Consider the following 20,086-nt stretch of genomic DNA (forward strand, 5'->3'; position numbering starts at 1 on the left):
AATGTGGGCAGGTTTTAGTGGCCTATGGGCAGTGATAGGAATACCTCCAAGAGGAACTGGAGAGCCCAGAATGGGCTAGGATGGGCTTTAATTTACCACTGTGGCTTCTGCAAATAAAACAGGCTCCTGCGTGAAGGCTCCTTCCAAATCATCTGCCAGCAGGAGATGCAATGGGGACTCTGCACTAATGGTCTTTTCCTCCCCTTTGTTCTTGTATCAGGCTTACCCTAGTGTTTAAGTGCCACTTAACTCTGCACGATCATTAGGTGAACAGCCTTGTTTTGTATGTCTGGATCCTGAGGTAGTATGTTTTTGAGTCACCTCGACAGAAAACAACCCTCACGTCCAGATAGAGCTGAATGGCAAGTTGTCTGGGCCCCAGGCCGAGGACACACGTGTAATGATGGATAAATTTGGCTCCACACCCGCAGAGGAGGTGTGAGCCATGGAGGCTTCCAAGTCCCCGGCTCCCTCTGCCTGTTATTTCTCTTCCTTCCTGGTCTCTTAATGTGGAATTATTGAAGGAGCCTCCCCTAGTTTTCCTCTAAAATCATCAAGCACCCGTTGCCCAATTCTCCCTACTTAGTGGGGTGGTGCCTTGTAAGGATAGCTACATCTTTCCTCATTTGTAAAGTCCTGGGGGGCACGAACTTTGTCTCTAAATAGCTAAGTCAAGAGTTCTTAATTTGGGGGCCTTACCAACCCTATGAACCTTCAGTGAAAACTCTCTAGGAAGTCTTTCTAGGAAAACATAAAAAGTACACTTGATCCCCTTTTGACCACAGTTGAAGTAGATTAATGGATTCCTGAAATCTCCATTCAGGATCCCTGGTTACAATCACATTCAGTTTATTCCAGAGCCACCTCCACATAGTTGCATGTACAAATGCTTTTTGTTTGATGAGATTTCTCCAATGGGTAGGTGGTATGGAGTAAACACCTGGGTTCTCACACTGAATCCTCACATGGAATCCAAAAAGTCTGTGCACTTCAGCTGCCTGCTTTTAATATTTTTCTCAGATTAGCTCCCATCCAGCAAATATTCAGCGAGGGCCTACTGTGTGCAAGTTGTCATGGAAGTTCTTTAAGGGATCTAAAGCCTAGCACCCAAATGACTTTAGATCCCTTAAAGAACTTCCACACAGTCTAATGGATTAGACTAGATCCCTGCCTTCAAAATGCTTATACATTAACAGAGGAGAAGACAAGCACATAAAAACACAGAATTGAGTAAGAACAAGTTGGAGGTTCCACTAGCATGGGCTGTGAGAATAGAAAGAGCTGTCATTACCTCTGGTTTGGGAGGCTGAGCCTGGTTTAGGAGGAGGTCTTATTGAACCTAGTTCCATACCATGAGGAGAATGCTCAACTAATAATATTACCTGTCTAGGTTTACCAGATGCCAGGCATCATTCCGAGACTGGATGCCTGTGACTCACTGAGACCTAACTACAACTCTATAAGTAGATATTACTCTTGCCCCCATTTTACAGGTGAGTATGTTGAGGTACGGAGATGTAAAGTCTGGTAAATCTAGGTAAGTTTTCCCTAATTAGGATGATGGAGGACATAGGGACAGTGCTCAGACCACAGTAAATGCCTGGGTGTGGCTATAGCCAGGGATCTTTGGAGTGGTCTAGATGGAGTGGAGAATGTAAGAGTATTCTGGCACCCAGTCATGAAGGCTTTGCTTGTTGTAGGCATTAGGGAATCCCTGAAGGTTTTTGAGGAAGCGGTAACCTAACTTGTGTTTTGGGAGAATCACTGGTGGCAGCAGAGAGAAGGGTTGGGAGTCCTCCATCAGGAGATTTCTGAGACACACACTATGTAAGCACAGAGGTGTGAAATAGAAGGCCCACTCAACCCCAGCCTCTGCCAAGGCCATTTGGGTGCTAAGCCATTCAGGGTTTGCTGTAGAATAGTAGACCAGGACTGGGGTACATAGTTTTCCCAAGGACACACATAATTCCTGACATCAGTCCTGAGACCTAGAGTTTTCCTCTAAAATCATCCTAGTTTTCCTCTAAAATCATCAAGCACCCATTGCCCAATTCTCCCTACTCAGTGGGGTGGTGCCTTGTAAGGATAGCTACATCTTTCCTCATTTGTAAAGTCCTAGGGGGCACAGACTTTGTCTCTAAATAGCTAGGTCAAGAGTTCTTAATTTGGGGGCCTTACCAACCCTATGAACTTTCAATGAAAACTTCAGTGAAAGTTAGGATTTATATAGGATGTATCAGGTGGACAGTTTACACAGATAGCACCCAGCTGGGCTGGCAAGGATAATTGACAACACCCAGAACAAAGAAATTGAACATTTTGAGGAGAGTTTCACGTCAGGAGACCCAGAAAATATTAGACATTAGTTTCCTGAATGGGAGGCAAAATATGATTTGAGGAAAACAGATTATCCTCTTGGGCATCTCCTGGTCATTAAGTGAAATAAACTCATCTACTTGTTAAGTCTCATCACCTCTCTTTTGACTCAAACCTTTCATGGGGTCATTTTGTTAGGACTTCTCACATCAGAGCCTTCTAGCATGAAAGATTTTAGTAATAGAAAATGGCAAAATGGCCTGAGCTAAGTCACCCTCACAATTCCCTCCACTGGGCAAAAGAAAGAAGGAAGGCAGGGACAGCTTAGCTAAGTAAATTCGCCTCTTAATGCACACACTGATAACATATGACAGGCCTCCCCCAGGACTGGAGAAAAAAATAGTTGGTGTCATGGTACCGAGGCTTGGGTGGACCACACAGGTCCCTGGACAAGTTCATGTTCAGCAGATGGTCATGACCTTGCCCTCTTGTGTCAAGAGCATCTTGTACAACCTCCTCTAGGACTGATGAACATGTTGGTTCTCCCAGGCTGTCTCCCAAACATAAAGGCAACGATTTCCTTCTTCTGAGAATGCTGGCTGCCTAACATGAGATGACATCTTAGGTGGCAGCAGGGAAAATAATGCAAGTAGATAGATGCAGAGAAATTGAAAAGGACCCTAGTTCTGCCAGGGTGGCTAGAGCCTGGCCTGAGAGTTTTGTCAGTGTGGCTCCAGGGATGGCCATCAAGTGGGAGATGGGGAGAGGGTGGTGGGCAGTGGTGTCTCAGGGGTGATGATCGTTATCAGGAGAGTGGAAGCTCTGTTAAAGAATGAGTTAAGGCAGGAGCCAGGATTTGCTCTGCAAATCCTCAGGAAGTATCAGGAAATAGTAATCACCCAGGAGCCAAGGCACCCAAGAATGAGGCAGATCCAGTTGGAACCATTTATGGTGCTGAACACCCAACTATGAGCCCTTTTGAGGAGACCACCTAAGACCTAATCCAGCCTTCTGTGTCTGATACAGGCTGAGACGCACCTATGTGGCTTGATATTCTTCAACATTGTGCTCAAGGTCTTAGCGACTAGATACCATGTTGTTAAAGAAGGGTAGAACACTGAATTGTAAGTATTGCACTTTGCGAGGACTAGTATTTAATTTGCTTGTTTAAATTTATTTGTTGATTAGCTCATGGGAAGAGAAGTCAGCAAGAGAGAGTCATTAGTGCAGCATCTAGTCAGTAAATCCCCATCAAGGATCAAGTGTTGACACAATACCTTGAGTTCCACAGAGTCACAGAGAATCAGAGTAGGCACCCAGAATGTGAGGCGCCTCCTCCAATTTTGCACCCTAGGCACCTCCCTTGTCTAGCTGTAGTCCTGGCTTTGCTGAATAGAACTACAGCCTCATAATCTGTGTGTTGTTGACAATTGCTAACTTGGGTAGGATTTACTTAAGCCATATAGATTCTTCATCTGGGCAAAACTTTATAGTGGTAGTTCTTATACTTTAGCAGGTGTCGGAATCACCTGGAGGGCTTTGTTAAAATATAGCTTGCTGGGCCACAGCCCTACACAGTCTAATTCAGCAGATCTGGCCTGGGGGTTGGAAATTTGCATTTCTGTCAAACTTCCAGGTGATGCTGATGCGGCTGGTCTGGGCCACAGTTTGAGAACCACTCTTTTGAAGAATCAGAACAGTGAGAGGAGCTTGAAGTGATAGGGGCCCATCTCTAAGAAGTGTTCAGACTTTGCACTGGAGAACCAAATAGTTGCTTAATTAAGAACATCTGTCTGACCACTGACATGAGTCCTCCCTGCTGATTAGTTACAGCAGCTGGCTCCAGGCGAACTTCAGGCAGCCTTGACTGGTTAGAGACATAATTTAGGGTTGTCCTTCACATCACAATGCCCTTTTTATAGCAAATGCTCTGCGTCCTAATTCATACGCAGTCCCTGTAAATGAAAAATGATGCAAGAACCCTGATTGTTCAAAAACGAATTGTTGCAAGATATCAGAGGTAAATGGGTTCTCACTGCACACGTTTTGGATCTCCACGAAAGGTTTGCTGAGTCTCTGTTGACTGCTTGAAGAGTGTTCGGGGACTAGAGATGATTCATCAGTTCCTTTAGTTAGTTTGATTGCATCCTCTGCTAGATTCTGGAAATACATGGAAGAGCAAAATAGATCCCTGCCCCTAAATAGTTCACCATCTAATGGATAAAACAGACATGGAAGTTATTATTGCCGAAGGAGCATCTCTAGAAGTTCCTAGGAAGGGAAAATAACTTCAGTCTCTCTGGCTGTTCAGAATGATGGCTTTATGAGGAACACTTGAGCCAAACTGTGGAGCCTGAGAAATGTCTTGTTAGCCCCGTCATGGTGCCTTACATAATAGATGCTCAATAAAGTCAGTATTTGCAGCTCAGATAAAAGGTCTGCGGAGGGATGAGAAATTCACCTCCTTTTAATCAAGCCTCTCATCTCCCAGGGAGACCACTGTAGGATGCCCTTAATTTGGATGGGATGCTCATAATGACAGAAAAGCCCTTATCATGTGATAAGGCACGAGGTCTTGAAAATCAAGCAGAGAAAAGAATGCAATTTTCTAGCCATTTTGTAACTTTCCTTTTTCATAACATTTTTGTGTGTTTGGCTGGTTATTTGTACTTTAATGTAAATTTCTGAAGTCCAGCGTTGAACCCAGTGCCACCGAAGGAACTGGGATTTGCTGTCTTTGCCTGTAAGGGAAATCATGCACTTTAAAATATGATATCAGCTTCCTCACAGCAGGTTTGCTAGAAAAGGGATTTGTGGTTTTGCTTTAGGCTGTTGTCTTCAAGGCGAGCTTTTTCTGTTTCTGTTGTAGCAGGGCATTTAGTTCACTTCCTGAGATTAATTGATGCCAAGTGGTATTTCTTGCTCTGCAAATCCTCAAAACAAAGATCTTTTGCAGGCACACCTCAGAGATATTGCAGGCTCAGTTCCAGACCACCACAAGAAAGTGAATATTGCAATAAAGCAAGTGACACATTTTTTTTTGTTTTCTAGTGCATATAAAAGTTAGGTTTACACTCTTCTGTAGTCTATTAAGTGTGTACATACCTTCATTAAAATAATTTACTCCTAAAAATGCTAGTAATCATCTGAGTCATCAGTGAGTTTTAATCTTCTTTCTGGTAGAGGGTCTTGCCTCAGTGTTGATGGCTGCTGTCTGATCGGGGGGTGGTAGCTGAAGATTGTGGTGGCTGCGACAATTTCTTAAAATAAGACAACAATGAAGATTGCTGCATCGACTGACTCTTCCTTTGACAAAAGATTTCTCTGTAGCATGTGATGCTGTTGGATAGCATTTTACCCAGAGTAGAACTTCTTTCAAAATTGGAGTCAATCCTTTCATACTCTGCCGCTGCTTCATCAACTAAGTTTATGTACTATTCTAAATCCTTTGTTGTCATTTCAACAGTGTTCACAGAATCTTCACCAGGAGTAGCTTCCATCTCAAGCGACCACTTTCTTTGCTAACCCATAAGAAGCAACTCCTCATATGTTCAAGTTTGATCATGAGTTTGCAGCAATTCAGTCACATGTGCAGGCTCCACTTCTAATTCTATTTATCTTACTTTTTCTACCACATCTGCTGTTACTTCCTCCACTGAAGTCTTAAAGCCCTCAAAGTCATCCATGAGGGTTGGAATTCACTTCTTCCAAACTCCTGTTGATATTTTCACCTCCTCCCATGAATCACGAATGTTCTTATTAGCATCTAGAATGGCAATTCTTTTTCAGAAGCTTTTCAATTTATTTTGCCCAGATTCATCAAAGGAATCACTATGGCAGTGATAGCTTATTAAATATATTTCTTAAGTAATAAGTCTTGAAAGTCAAAATTACCCCTTGATCCATGGGCTACAGGATGGTAGTTGTTCTAGCAGGTTCTAACAACTAACAACATTTTTCTTATACATCTCCATCAGAGCTCTTGAATAATTGGGTACATTATCAGTGAGCAGTAACATCTTGAAAGAAATCCTTTTCTCTGAGCAGTAGGTCTCAACAGCAGGATTAAAATATTCAGTATATCATGCTGTAAACAGACGTAAATGCCTGACTTCAAAGCTTCAAAGGGCAGGCTGATTCTTGTTGGAACTAATGCAGCTGGTGACTTTAAGTTGAAGTCAAAGCTCATTTACCATTCTGAAAATCCCATAGGCCTTAAGAATTATGTGAAATCTACTCTGCCTGTGCTCTAGCAATGGAAAAATAAACCTTCAATTTGTAAAAAAAAAAAACACCATAATATCTGCAAAGTGCAATACAGCAAAGTTGAATAAAATGAGGTATGCCTATGTTCTTTTTTTTTTTTTTTTTTTTTTTTTTTTTTTTTTTTTTTTGACAGGGTCTGGCTCTGTTGCTGGGCTGGAGTGCAGTAGTGTGATCTCAGCTCACTGGCATTCTCAACCTCCTGGGTTCAAGCAATTCTCATGCCTCAGCCTCCTCAGTACCTGGGACTGCAGGCGTGCACCATCTACCTGGCTAATTTTTATATTTTTTGTAGAGATAGGGTTTTACCATGTTGCCTAGGCTGGTCTCAAACTCCTGAGCTCAGGTGATCTGCCCACCTCAGCCCTCCAAAATGCTGAGATTACAGGCATGAGCCACCATACTTGGCCATGCCTGTATTCCTTATTAGACTTTAGGCACACTGAATTTCTAGCTGCGGACATTGGAGGGTGAGCTGAGATGCAAGGGTTATGGGGTGAATTTCTACTAATCATTCACATAAGTGGTGCATTTTGTAAATGCCTGCGATGCTGGTTTCCCTTTCTTGGCTGCTTAGAACACTGCAACTTGGGGTGTTTTGATGGAGAATGAACGAGATATGGCTGCCTCCTTAAAGTGGGAGGGTATGAGGTGGGCACCCTGCAGCACTGGCCTTCAGCCAAGTAGACCTTTTTCTTAAGGCTTTGCCTCTCCTCTCACTGGCTGTGCCACCTGAGCATGTTACTTATCTATTCTGTTTCCCATGTGTACACAGAGCTCGATAATAACAGAAATTACCTACATGTGTTCTTGTGAGTAGCAAATCATAAAATGTAGGTAAAAGTTTTAGTGCATCAACATTTGGAAGGGTTGGACTCATGGCAGCTATTCATCATAGTAACAACAATGGTAATAGTACTAGTAGCAGCAATAGTAATAGTAACAATAGTAGCAGTAGTAGAAATAATAGCAGTAGCTCTATATCTTTATTATTGAACTGCTCTCCCTTTCCTGCCTCCTTTCACCATAATCAGAGCTAGTAATACATGAGTGGGTCCTAAGCAAAGTATAAAGGATGATAATCATAAGACTAGTTAACACTTCTTGAGGACATGCTCTAGGTCAGATGCTATATTCAGGGCATGAAATATCTTTACTCATGTAATCCTCAAATGGAATCCATTGAATAATGCTAATGATTAACATTCCCATTTTACAGATGAAGAAACTAAGGCAATGTACAACTTAGCAAGTAATAGGTGAGCCAAGCCTTGAAGACAGACATTTTGGCTCTGGAGCCAGGGCGCTTAACCACTATGGTATACTGTCACTAAGGAAATAGGTGGTTTCCTGCCCTTAGTGGTATCAACCCCTGAACACTCCATTTGGAGATGGACTCTATAAGTCAGACTGCTCAAATTAGCTGGCTAGTGTTCAGGCTTCCTCTTTGCTTTAAGCTGGGCTGTCATTGGCATTGATCCTCAAATGCATGTCTAAGTTAAAGACGGAGAGAAGTTACCACTCTGGCAGAGCAGATCTAACATGCCTGTATGTTGGTGGTGAGGTAGAGAAGGTGGTTGGAGAGGGGAGGGATATTGGCCCAAAACCTTTAGAGGAGATACTGGGTATTACATATGTATGTCTATGTATTCCTGAAATAATGGCAGGATGCTTTTCCCCCCCCTTAAATGGACAAGAAAAACTTAAGATTCAAGAAGGGCAGCCAGGGGCCTTCAGCTAAGGGATATCTGATATATTGTGCCTGTTTTTCTTCAAGGTGGGCTATTGTGTTAATTTTCTAGGAATGCTGTAATCAAGTATCACAGACCCAGTGTCTTAAACAACAGAGCTTCTCACAGTTCTGGTGACTAGAAGTCTGAGATTCAAGTCTGGGAGGGTTGGTTCCTCCCAAGGGTACTGAGGGAAGGATCTGTTCCAGGCCTCTCTTCTTGGCTTGCAGATCTCTGTCTTTTCCCTCTGTCTTCACATGATCTTCCCCTCCTGTGGAAAAGCTGGCCCAAATTTCCTCTTCTTGTAAGGACACCAGTCCTATTGGATCAGAACTCACCCCAGTGACCTAATTTTAACTTAATTACTTCTTTAAAGACCATATTTCAAAATACAGTCACATTCTGAGGTACTGGGGGTTAAGACTTCACATAAAAATTTGGGGGAGAACACAGTTCAGCCCATAAAAATGAAACAGCAGATATACCTCACATCATAGAGTTTCTGTTACCCTAAAATAGGGCATGTACATTGACTAAGTCGCTAGTGACAAGTGAGCCTTGAATTAATTATGGTGCCTTTTAGGGAAATAGAAAATTACTTTGTGAGTGGAAGACTTAGGTAATGTCATTATGATGTGAAAGACAATATCTAATCCTGGTCCTTGATTTCAACTAACTGGTCTTTGAGGAGTTGTGGGAGAGGCTTTGGAAGTGGGTCTCTATAACTTTGCAAACTGAAGATGTTGGGATCCCTTGTTCAGGGAGATTTCTCATGATCCTCCTTTCCAAACAACAAACTGCCCAATTCCTCTGGGTCTCCCTGGATCACAGCAGTGTTGATTGATGTGCTCAATGGCAAGTGCTTGGACTTTCTTCTAGCAATAGAAGCTTTAGAAACTTTGATTTAGTCCCTGTGGACAACTGACTGTCCACTCTCCACCTGTTCCAGAGATCTATCTGCAGCATAAGCCAGCCTAAGGCACTTGAAATTACTACAGGAACAGCCATGGTAAAGAAATTTATACTGTCTGGCCAGAAACAGTTACAGACTCTATTGTTGCTGCAACGAATTGTGTTCCCAGCTTACTCCCAGACTGTGAAATCGAGTGAGTGTGTAACAGTGCTGGCCCTTACTGGAGCCATAAATTAATCCCTCTCCCATGCTGTTTACCTCTTATCTTCACTCTAGCAACCTTTCTTTACCTACTCAGGGCTCTCCAGCCTTCCGATATCCAACAATGGTCCAGTACTTTCAAAATTCTTCTAGCTGTGTCTTTCTCCAGTGACAGCACAGTGCTTCAAACCTTCAGGATCTTCTAGGCTCGCCCATCCTTTATATGCATATCCTCACTGTATCCCTTGCTCTTCTGTAATGTCTCAATGATAGAAAACCCACCGTCTTGGGCAACAACTCATTTCATTTTTGAATTACTTTCAATTTTTATAACACTTCCTTTTTTGGAACCATGATTTTTGTTCTCTCTAAATCTCATGCATCATTCTTAGTCTGCTGTCAATCAGTCATACTCAATCAGTTTAATCCATCTTCTACTTGACCGTCATTGCACATCTGGAGACAGCTGGAAGGCCTGGTCTGAGTCTTCTGTACCTTAGGTTAGGTGGTATGGTATCTGGCATCTTCAGCCATGGTTTTAGGTGCCATTATTTGGCCCTTTTCATTTGGGCCTCAATTCTATGAGTGGGTCCTACTTGCTATTAGTGGATCAACACTGCAACATGCTGAGATTCCTCTTCATTTCTCGTGGTTCAGATCAAATGCTACTTTTTTTTTTTTTTTCTGAGAGAGAGTCTCGCTGTGTTGCCCAGGCTGGAATGCAGTGGTGTGATCTCGGCTCACTGCAAGCTCCGCCTCCTGGGTTCACCCCATTCTCCTGCCTCAGCCTCCCGAGTAGAGTAGCTGGGACTACAGGCACCCACCACCACGCCTGGCTAATTTTTTTGTATTTTTAATAGAGATGGGGTTTCACCGTGTTAGCCAGGATGGACACGATCTCCTGACCTCATGATCCGCCTGCCTCGGCCTCCCAAAGTGCTGGGATTACAGGCGTGAGCCACCGCACCCGGCCCAAATGCTACTTTCTTTGCAAAACCTTCCTTAATGCTACCCAAATACCAGGATATGAACAGCTTTTTTCTTGGTATTCTCATATCACCTTGTACTTTGCTGTAACACTTGCCACAAGGTACTGTAACTATTGAACTATTGGTGTATATATTTTTTTTTCCTGCTATCTTGTGGACCTCTCTTTGACTAGGGACTTTATCTTAATCATTACTGTAGCCTCCATTCCATGCTCAGAATAGGGGATTCTTATTGGTTGCTTTACTGCTTATTGGTTGCTTTACTGATTCAATAAACTAGAGTTAGATTTCCAGGCACCACGCTGGTCAGAGAGGGTAATGTCTTTGTTCCGGGAGGTTTTTGATATTCCTCAGGTCAGTCTCTTGGGGGAAATCCTGGATTGTTTATATTTAAATGGTCCAGGCCAGGCTGAGAGATGTGTGGGGAGTAGAGTGTAGCGTGGCATACCTCTAAGACTTCCTGGATGCCTCTGGATGTTCCAGTGCAAACCATGGCTTGTAGCTCCAGCGTCAAGTTATGCCTGGTTTCTGGAAACCTCTACCCCAGTTAATGAAGCTTGACATTAGCTGTCTTTTTTCTTTTTATTGAAGGGCGGTTGATCATCAGGCTTGCTTATTTGCTTTTCTGGATGAAAGTTGTAGGCCACTGTTACCAACGTCTGACACCTTCCCAGAAAGAATCAAGTATACCAAACCAAAATGTATCTCCTCTTCCCCAAGGCGTGTATTTTCTAAAAGTGTTTGTTTTTTGTCAGCTTGCTGTTTCATTTGCTTGCTTGCTGATATTATGGGAACATAGTTCTGAGTATCTTTTAAATCCTAAATGCACTGGCGGTAGGTCTCAGGTCATCCTGAGGTAATACTTTCTCTCCAACCAGTAAACAGGGCAAGGGAATTTGAACCTGGCTGTATATCTTCAGGGCAAGTCTACTAATATCCTCTTGCAACTGAAATATGTTCTTCAAGGGCTGGAAAGAGTTCGTTTTCTTCATTTTCTCAAACCTCTTCTCCATGATGGCTTTTGTCTACCTACGTATTCCCGATAATATTAATAGATATCTATGCAACTGTTAAAGACTCTTCAAGGACAAAAACATCCCTCAAAGTTTGCTCTCACCCTGATCTGTAAATAGTTCTTATCAGCCTTTTTATCTTAACATCTTTGACTAAGTTCAGTATTTGGAAGATGGTCTGGTGGTTTACATACCTCAAGACCTCTCAACAATCCAGACACTGAGATGCTACTCGGAATGGGATTGTTCTTTTAAGATCAGATATGACAGATATTCCTATAGTAGTCTAGCATGTTCGTTGAAGATAACTTTGCAAGTTTGCTTCACATAGTATTTGTCATTTGGTGTAGTCTGAAAGCAAATTCTCAGGCATACATAAATGCAGTGAGAAAGTTTTCTCACCTTCTTTGGGAGTGGGGAGCATATTGGAGGGTCATGGTAGTTATTCAAAAGCTTAATCCTAGGTTTTTGGGCCACGGAAGAGAGATTGCTGTCCCACTCTGTACTCTTGACATGTAAGTGGGAAGTATCAGAGACATTTCAGAGGGACAGATAGTAAAAAGTAAATAAAAGTCACCCTCTGCAGAGCGAGACTCTGTCTCAAAAAAAAAAAAAAGTCACTCTCTGATGTTGAAATATAGAATTTCAAAAGGTAAAATCACTTTACAATAAATTTATGGAATTTGACCCTATGTATATTTTCTGCCTTGTGTTGACAATATTACTCAGAAAAGATAGCTCTATTGCAAGAATGGTTAAGAATAGCCGGGACAATGTCCTAATTATATGGCCAGTTTTGCAGGAAGGAACAATGACTTCCCAAACCCGAGGTGCTGAATCACTATCAGAGATAAAAGCGTGGACATTGACTATGATTCAAGGTGCAGGAGCTTATTTATTGTGCTATAAGCTTGTTAGACCTGCCTGATTCCATTGCAGTTCTTAAGGTTGTCAGTGAGGCTCTGCCAACCCACTAGACAGGAGGCCTTTATGGAAGCATCTTCCTTTTCCACCAATAAACAAGGCAATAGAGGGTGAATGTTGCCCTGAGAATTTGAAATAAGTTTATTAAGATGCATCTGAGCTTGAGGCTCTCATCTAAGGAATGCAGCAGTTGGGAGGTGAAGGTGGCGGGGAGCATCATTGGATGGTTAGTGCATATACAGTTGTTAAGGCAAGGAGAGAGGGTGTTGTTTAGTATTGAAATCATGTATTCCAGATGTGGGCATTTGGTAGTCAATCTGCTCTGAAGTGACATGCTGCTGAATCTTTAAAGGCTTCAGCCAGGGAGAGCAAAATCTGATTGGGCAAATTGCTAAAATATTTAAAGTGCAGCCTGTTAAAGCTTTTACTGCGAAGAGCATCACGTCAGAAGTTGTAGTCAGAAGGAGCGAGTAATTGGCTTTCCATCCTCATGCCAGTCAGTCAGCATGAGGCTCTATTCCTATTCCTTCCTCTTCATTGCTGAGGCTAATAGCAACCCTTTGGTGCGTGTGTGTGTGTGTGTGTGTGTGTGTGTGTGTGTGTGTGTGCGCGCGCGCACGCATGCTGGGGAGATCGAATAGCTGGTAAAATGAGAGGAAGAGGAGTGAGGTAGCCTTAAAAAAGGAGGCTGAATCCACAAAATGTTAGGAAGACCATTTAGGAAAAGAGGAGCTGGGGAAAGGCAGAAATGCTCCCTGACAAAGGTCAGCTGCACTTCCAGATGCAGGGTGGTGGTTTGGGGCAGTTGTCTCTCAAAGGATGGATTCTGTAAGCAGAAGAATGGCCTTCAGTGACAACCACTTCCTCTGCATCTTTCATATCCTCTGAGATGTAATTCAGGGGGCACTTTCCATTTATAATTTATCACATTTTCTACTTAGGTTTTCCTGTCCTTTTCTCCCCAGGCATGACCCCTTGTTAATTCCTGGCAATGATCAGATTGACAACATGGACTCCAATGTGAAGAAGTACGACTCTACTGGGATGTTTCACTGGTGTGCAGCCAAGGAGATAGAGAAAGTCATCCTGGTGAGTGAGGGACTGTGCATCTGATGTTGCCCGCTTCTGCACCAAACCACGTTTGCTAGGAATGGGGTTTCCCTAGTGGGACAGTGGGATAATACTGTCCCTGGTCCTAATTATTTTTGATGATTGAAATTCTGAGCATAGATTGAAGCAGCTAGACCTCTGATCAGAACATGAGCAATATTCAGAATTTTCAATCTCTGAATATATTGGCTCCTCATAAGAGTAGGTGAGCACTTGCTGTGGGAAAGGCATGGTGGGAGGTGGTATGAACATAATTCCTGTGGCCATGGCACTGGTGTCAGAGCCTGCCTGTACCAATTATTAGCTGCATGGCTTGGGTAATTCATTTGACTTTTTGCACTTCGGTTTTCTTGTCTGTAAAAAGATGAGATGAGAATGACCCTGACTCATAGGGCTGTAGTGAAGATTAAAATCCAACATATGACTCAATAAAATTACCTCTTATTCTTACTATTATTAAATGCTGTGAGGAAAGCTGAATGCTGCCTGTATTGTTATCGGTTTATAGCAATGTTTTGTATTCTTATAGATAATAGCCTTGCGCATCTGTGAGCTTTCTTAGACAGGCAAGTTGTAGACAGGCAAATGCATGATGATGCATGACATAATGATGACCATAATGAACTACAGTCCCCTTGGGGAGGCTGGGGTTCAGAGCCCTATTTTGTGGAAGGCTTGTGAACATATTCATAGCAGCAGTGGGCTCACCCAATCTCTCCCAGGAATGTCAGCATAGATAACAACCCATTCTACTCTCTGCCCTTGTTCTATTAGCAGCTTTGGGTCTTAATGCCTACATTGGCTTTCCTACAGTTTATTGTCTTGCTAATCCATGAAAAATGGATTAATAATCAGGAAAGTCAGATGGAAGGGTTCTTTCTCCCTTGGGCCTCTAATCCCCAGATTGGTGTGGGTCTGTTCCTTCCTGTCAACCAGGAAAATCCTGTCATTTCTGATGTCAGGGCCACCCTTCCTAAACAAGGACTGTTCTGGGTCCTCAGAATAGCTTTGTATGCTAACACACTGGACTTTCCCCTGTGCTTTATCTATGTGTATGTGTGTCCACAACTTAATTATAAAAGAGCATTAACAGCCAATACAGTATCAAGCTGGAGGCTGTCTCAGAGGTGGGAAAGTTGCAGGCAAGAGCACAGAAAGTCAGAATCCTTAGCAAACAGCCATTGTCCAACTGACCAGGAGTGCGAATGGTTCTACTCGCAAAGCTGCTTCACGTATGCACATTCTTTTTGTTTTGTTTTGTTTTTTTGAGACAGAGTCTCGCTCTGTCACCAGGCTGGAGTACAGAGCCCTATCAGCTCACTGCAACCTCCGCCTCCCGGATTCAAGCAATTCTCCTGCCTCAGCCTACCAAGTAGCTGGGACTATAGGTTTGCGCCACCACACCCAGTTATTTTTTTGTATTTTTAGTAGAGACAGGGTTTCACCATGTTGGCCAGGATGGTCTCGATCTCTTGAGCTCATGATCCGCCAACCTTGGCCTCCCAAAGTGCTGGGATTACAGGCGTGAGTCACCGCAGCCAGCCATGTATGTATATTCTGATGTATTCATGGCACTTTTGCTCTGGTGGCCTAAATTTAGCCTGATGTTACCACTTGTGGCAGGTCATAGGCTGGATGCCGTATCTGGGACCTAGGGTTTTAATGACTTGCCTGGATATTGGTGTAGTATGCATGCCAACTGATAGTCAATCAACATCTCCTGCAAGCATGAAAAAGTTTAAGGAGGTGAGTTACTACTTCTATCCTATGAAAAATAACATCATTTAACAAAACATCTCCAGGAGGCCTACTATGTGCCACACACCATTCTGGTTACTGGAGATGCAATCCCTGACAACGACTGCTCTCACAGAGCTTGTATTCTAGCAGGGAGGGGCTGGGGGAAGAGGAGCAATCTCTAGGTAGACAAATGAGTACTTAATAACAATTCAGATATTTATAGGATGCTTTGAAAAAAGTAAAGCAGCACTGTAGGCTAGAAAGAGACTGGGAGGTGCTGTCTGGAAAGTATGATCCAAGAAGCCCTCTCTAAAGTAACACTGGGCTAGAGATAAGAATGACAGGTAGGGCCAGCTACATGAGGATGCTTTGAGGTTGTGTACCCACTGGGCACGGGAAACTAACTACTTCGGGGATTTGAAGATATAAGAGATAGTCCCAGTTGTAATTTCCTGGGTTAATTAGAGAGAAGATATAAAATGTAACCCATGAAACAGTGCATTTAAAGCTAAGTGGTAAGAGGTGCAAAATGCTATTGAAATGTAGGGGAGAAGGACTAGGGTGTGTTTAAGTGGCCAGGCAAGTCCCATCATATACACGCAGGTTGTGCTTGGGTTGGGCCTGGAAGGATGCATGGGAATTCCAGATACATAGAGAAATGATCAGTTTCTCTCTCTAGTGTGCTTTAAACCCAGCAGAATCAGACACACCAGGGCTGAGGCTCTAGAATTAGGATATTCATAAGGTTCTCTGGGTGATGTAGCTCTGGCCAGTCTGAGGATGGGTGTTTTGATCCCAGATCGAAGTTCCTGGGGTCAGCATCTGTGCCTCGGCCACTTGGCTGACTATGCGTTCCCCACCTCCCTATTCTAGAATTCACTTCCACCCTGGGCCCAGTTTATATTCCTCCAGCTTGTTGAAGGGAGCTAGCCTCCCAGGTGACCTGGCCAATTAAAAATAATTAGGAGCCCCATCACATAACAGTGTGTTATAGACTGGTTGGCTGTCTCCTGGTGGCATCCAGGCATTTGCACTTCCGTGCGGCCCAGATAACTAACTCCAGGTCTTCTGCAGGAAGTGGGGATATGTGATGTGAGCTCCCCAGTGGGTCTTCCTTGGTCACAGTTTCTAAGGTATTTCTTATAGCTTGTGTCTCCGGTTTCCCTGGACTATTGCAGAGGGAAACCAATAATGGTGACAGCACCTGCTTTATTCTAATGATCAGGGAGTGAAAGCTAGTTTCCTCCTCTCCTTGGGGGTTACTGTAATAACTCTGACATTGTCGTGAATTGCAATATTGACATTTATACAATCAATGCAGCGGTCAATTCTAGAGATTAAATCAAGCAGAGTTTGATATGTACAGTGGACATTAATATGCCTCCCCCAAAGCATTGTAAGCCACATGGGGCCATCCAGGCATGCAGTGGGTGTACAGGGATGGGAGGCATTGAACCAGAAGGAGAGGCAGAGAAAGGTCCACAGCTGGCCTCCTGGCTTCACTAGATCAGTGAATCAAAGGGCCAGCAGTGACTAAACATTTGTATTTCCTGGGAAGTTGGGGTTCTCCTCTAATAGAGTGACTGTTCTTTCATTTGTCTCCTTTGTAAATAGAGGTTTGGAGTTGGAGGAAGACACTGGCCTATTGCTCTTACTAATCTCTCTCTAGCCCCTTGTAATGATTATTTGGGGAGATCTTTTCTCTGAATGATTTAAGCAAAACAGGCCCCTCCAGAAATGTCCCTGGAAACTCCAAGGCAGCATTGGACAGGGGTCAGCAAACTTTTTCCGTAATAAGTCATGTAATGAATAATTTAGGTTTTTCAGGGTATAAGATCTCTGTTGCTACTGATCAGCTCTGCTGTTGTAGCATAAAAGCAGCCATAGGCAATACCTAAACGTATGAGCATGGCTGCATTCCAATACAACTTTATGGGAATTTGAACTTTATGTAATTTTCACAGATTATGACATAGTCTTATTTTGATTTTTTTCAACCATTTTGAAGCACAAAAACCATTTTTAGCTCACTGAACATACAAAAGAATGTAGTGGGCCAGAATTGGCCTGTGGGTCATAGTTTTCCACTCCTGGCTTTAGGTAGCATGTTCCACCTGCTGATGCACGGACATCTCACTGATAAGTCTAGAATTCCAAAGTCAAATTTCTCCAACTGAGCCCAGTGCAGGCATCTGACCATTTTATCATCATCTCAGCAAGCAAGCCAGAAAAGGCAGCTCATTTAATCAACAATTTCATGGAAACTAAGACTTCTCTTTCCAAATAGCATAAATATTCCTTTTCCTTTTTATTTTACCTCCTGAAAATTATTATGAAGATTTGCTCACACGTATTTATGGCATGTCTTTCTTAAATCTTTTGTCAAAGAAGGTAGCAATGTGTATGGCTATACATTTGGACAGATTTATTACAAAAATATAATACATATACACATGCTCAAATTATAGCTCTATATGGCACTTATATAACATTGATGAAATAAAAATAATAGCACATAGTAAGCTCTCAGCAAATATTTGCCTGATTCTTTGCACAAATGATTTTTTTCACTCCTTACGACAGCCCTATGCAGTCTTCTCTCTGACTCTTACCCACTTCTCCCTGTTGTAGACTCGAAGTGAAGCTGCTATGACCGTCCTGAGTGGCCATGTCGTGGTCTGCATCTTTGGCGATGTCAGCTCAGCCCTGATCGGCCTCCGGAACCTGGTGATGCCGCTCCGTGCCAGCAACTTTCATTACCACGAGCTCAAGCACATTGTGTTTGTGGGCTCTATTGAGTACCTCAAGCGGGAATGGGAGACACTTCATAACTTCCCCAAAGTGTCCATATTGCCTGTAAGTCTAAGGTCACATTATTGACCCCTTTTCTTCTTTTCATTCACAAAAGAAAATCCCGGATGGATATAATAGTTGTAGCTTTGATCATGCCTGTGCTTCTTCATCTGGGTATGGGCCTGAGGACTCAGCACTTCCCCTATGCTCTGTCAAGGAAAATCCAAACCCTGGGAGACATTATTAAAAGGAATTTGCAGCCAAGTTCAGTCCCTCATCAGGGATGAAGTTTAGCTTGTATCAAGTATATTAACCATATCAGCGTCTAAACACTCTCTCGCTCTTGCCTATACAAAACTTAGAGCATTGTTATATTATGATGTTTATAGTAAGGATTTGCTTACAGAACTATTTATAGCATTATACTTATGGCATTTTTAATGCTTGAAGAAACCTTGATCTGTTCCACCTTCTGTTTTTAACTAAATAAATGCAAATAACAGAGTTCTTTATTTCTGCTGTACAGAAGGCCAACTCCTTCTGCAGCTCAGCCCCTAACCCCTGTTCATTTAGAAGTCCAGCAATGTGTTCATGGTTGTGTTTGTGTGTGTGTGTGTGTTTGTCTGTGTATGCATGTGTGCATGATATTTTTGACTGCAAAACATTAGGACTTCAGTCTGAAAAAACAGTCTGGGATTCCACAATTTAGTGTGAGGATATGGGATTTAGGAGTCATTTAATTAACTACTTCCTAACCATAATGAATGCATAGTCCACAAACTCTCAAAACATTGTAGAGAATTATGCATTTCAACATTTGATGTAATTCTCCACATCACAAATTCATGCAAATCTCACTTATCCTCCAAACATTTTTCTAGTAAGTTCACATCCCTAAAACTGAGAAACAGGGGCTGGGTGCAGTGGCTAATCCCTGTAATCCTTGCATTTTGGGATGCTGAGGTGGGAGGACCACTTAAGCTCAGGAGTTCATGAGCAGCCTGGGCAACATGGTGAGACCTCTTCTCTAAAAAAAGTTAAAAAAATTAGCCTGATGTGGTGGCGTGTGCTTGTAGTTCCAGCTACTTGAGAGGCTGAGTTGGGAGGATCACTTGAGCCTGAGAGGTGGAGGCTGCAGTGGGCTATGAAAGCACCACTGCACTCCAGCCTGGGCAACAGAACAAGACCCTGCCTCAAACAAAAACAAAAACAAAAGCTGAGGAACATGGATTTCTCTACATGTCAAGAAGTCTGGGTTTTTCCCCACTTACAAAGCTAAAATCTATTATTTCTGTTATCAGCTTCCAAAACCTCAGAAATAGGGGGAAAAAGAGCCAAGTAATATAATTCATTAAAGAACACATAAGAATCTATCCACAAGTAGTACTTGTTACTCATTAGATGCCACCATGTGTCTTTACATAATGCCTGGCACAATAGGGACTCAACAAATATTTAAAGGAGTGAGAAAAAGATGAGACAGCTATCTTTTGGATGCTGGGCCAAAAACCCACCGCCTTAGTGAGCACCGGCAATTGAAAATAGTCACCTATAGACAAACAGTCATACACAGAGGAGAGCATAAGCATATGCATACTTTGCTCATTCCAGAAATATGGTTGATTTGATTATATGATTCCATGGTTATCTTTCTATCATGTGCTCCTCCACATAGTCCCCTGACCTCTGAAAGTGTCTTTGTGAAGGGTTTATTATTTTACCAGGATACATGAGTCTGTGTGTGTATGTGTGTGGAGAGAGATGGGTATATGTGTGATATTTGGTATTTGTTTGTGTGTTTTGTGTGTTTGTGTGTGTTTCCTCCTGTGTGACCTTTTGTTTGTTTGTTTGTTTATTTGTTTTTGAGACCAAGTTTCACTCTTGTTGCCCAGGCTGGAGTGCAATGGCACGATCTTGGCTCACTGCAACCTTCACCTCCTGGGTTCAAGCAATTCTCCTGCCTCAGCCTCCTGAGTAGCTGGGTTTACAGGCATGCACCACCATGCCTGGCTATTTTTTTTTTGTATTTTCAGTAGAGACAGGATTTCACCATGTTGGCCAGGATGGTCGCAAACTCCTGACCTCAGGTGATCC

General features: G+C 42.8%; 1 protein-coding gene across 10 annotated transcripts in view; it reads left to right on the plus strand.

Moving 5' to 3' along the window:
• The window catches only part of KCNMA1 (potassium calcium-activated channel subfamily M alpha 1), an 838,033-nt gene that overhangs the window by 743,778 nt on the left and 74,169 nt on the right, over window positions 1-20,086 (plus strand). For all 10 annotated transcript variants that reach the window (XM_063727600.1, XM_054522412.2, XM_054522407.2 and 7 more), the window contains 2 exons: window positions 13,315-13,438; window positions 17,831-18,055. In XM_063727600.1, the coding sequence (XP_063583670.1) occupies window positions 13,315-13,438; window positions 17,831-18,055 (349 nt within the window). The remainder of the gene's footprint in view (window positions 1-13,314; window positions 13,439-17,830; window positions 18,056-20,086) is intronic.

This window comes from Pongo abelii, chromosome 8 (genome assembly GCF_028885655.2).
Source record: "Pongo abelii isolate AG06213 chromosome 8, NHGRI_mPonAbe1-v2.0_pri, whole genome shotgun sequence".
Classification (NCBI taxonomy): Eukaryota; Metazoa; Chordata; class Mammalia; order Primates; family Hominidae; genus Pongo; species Pongo abelii.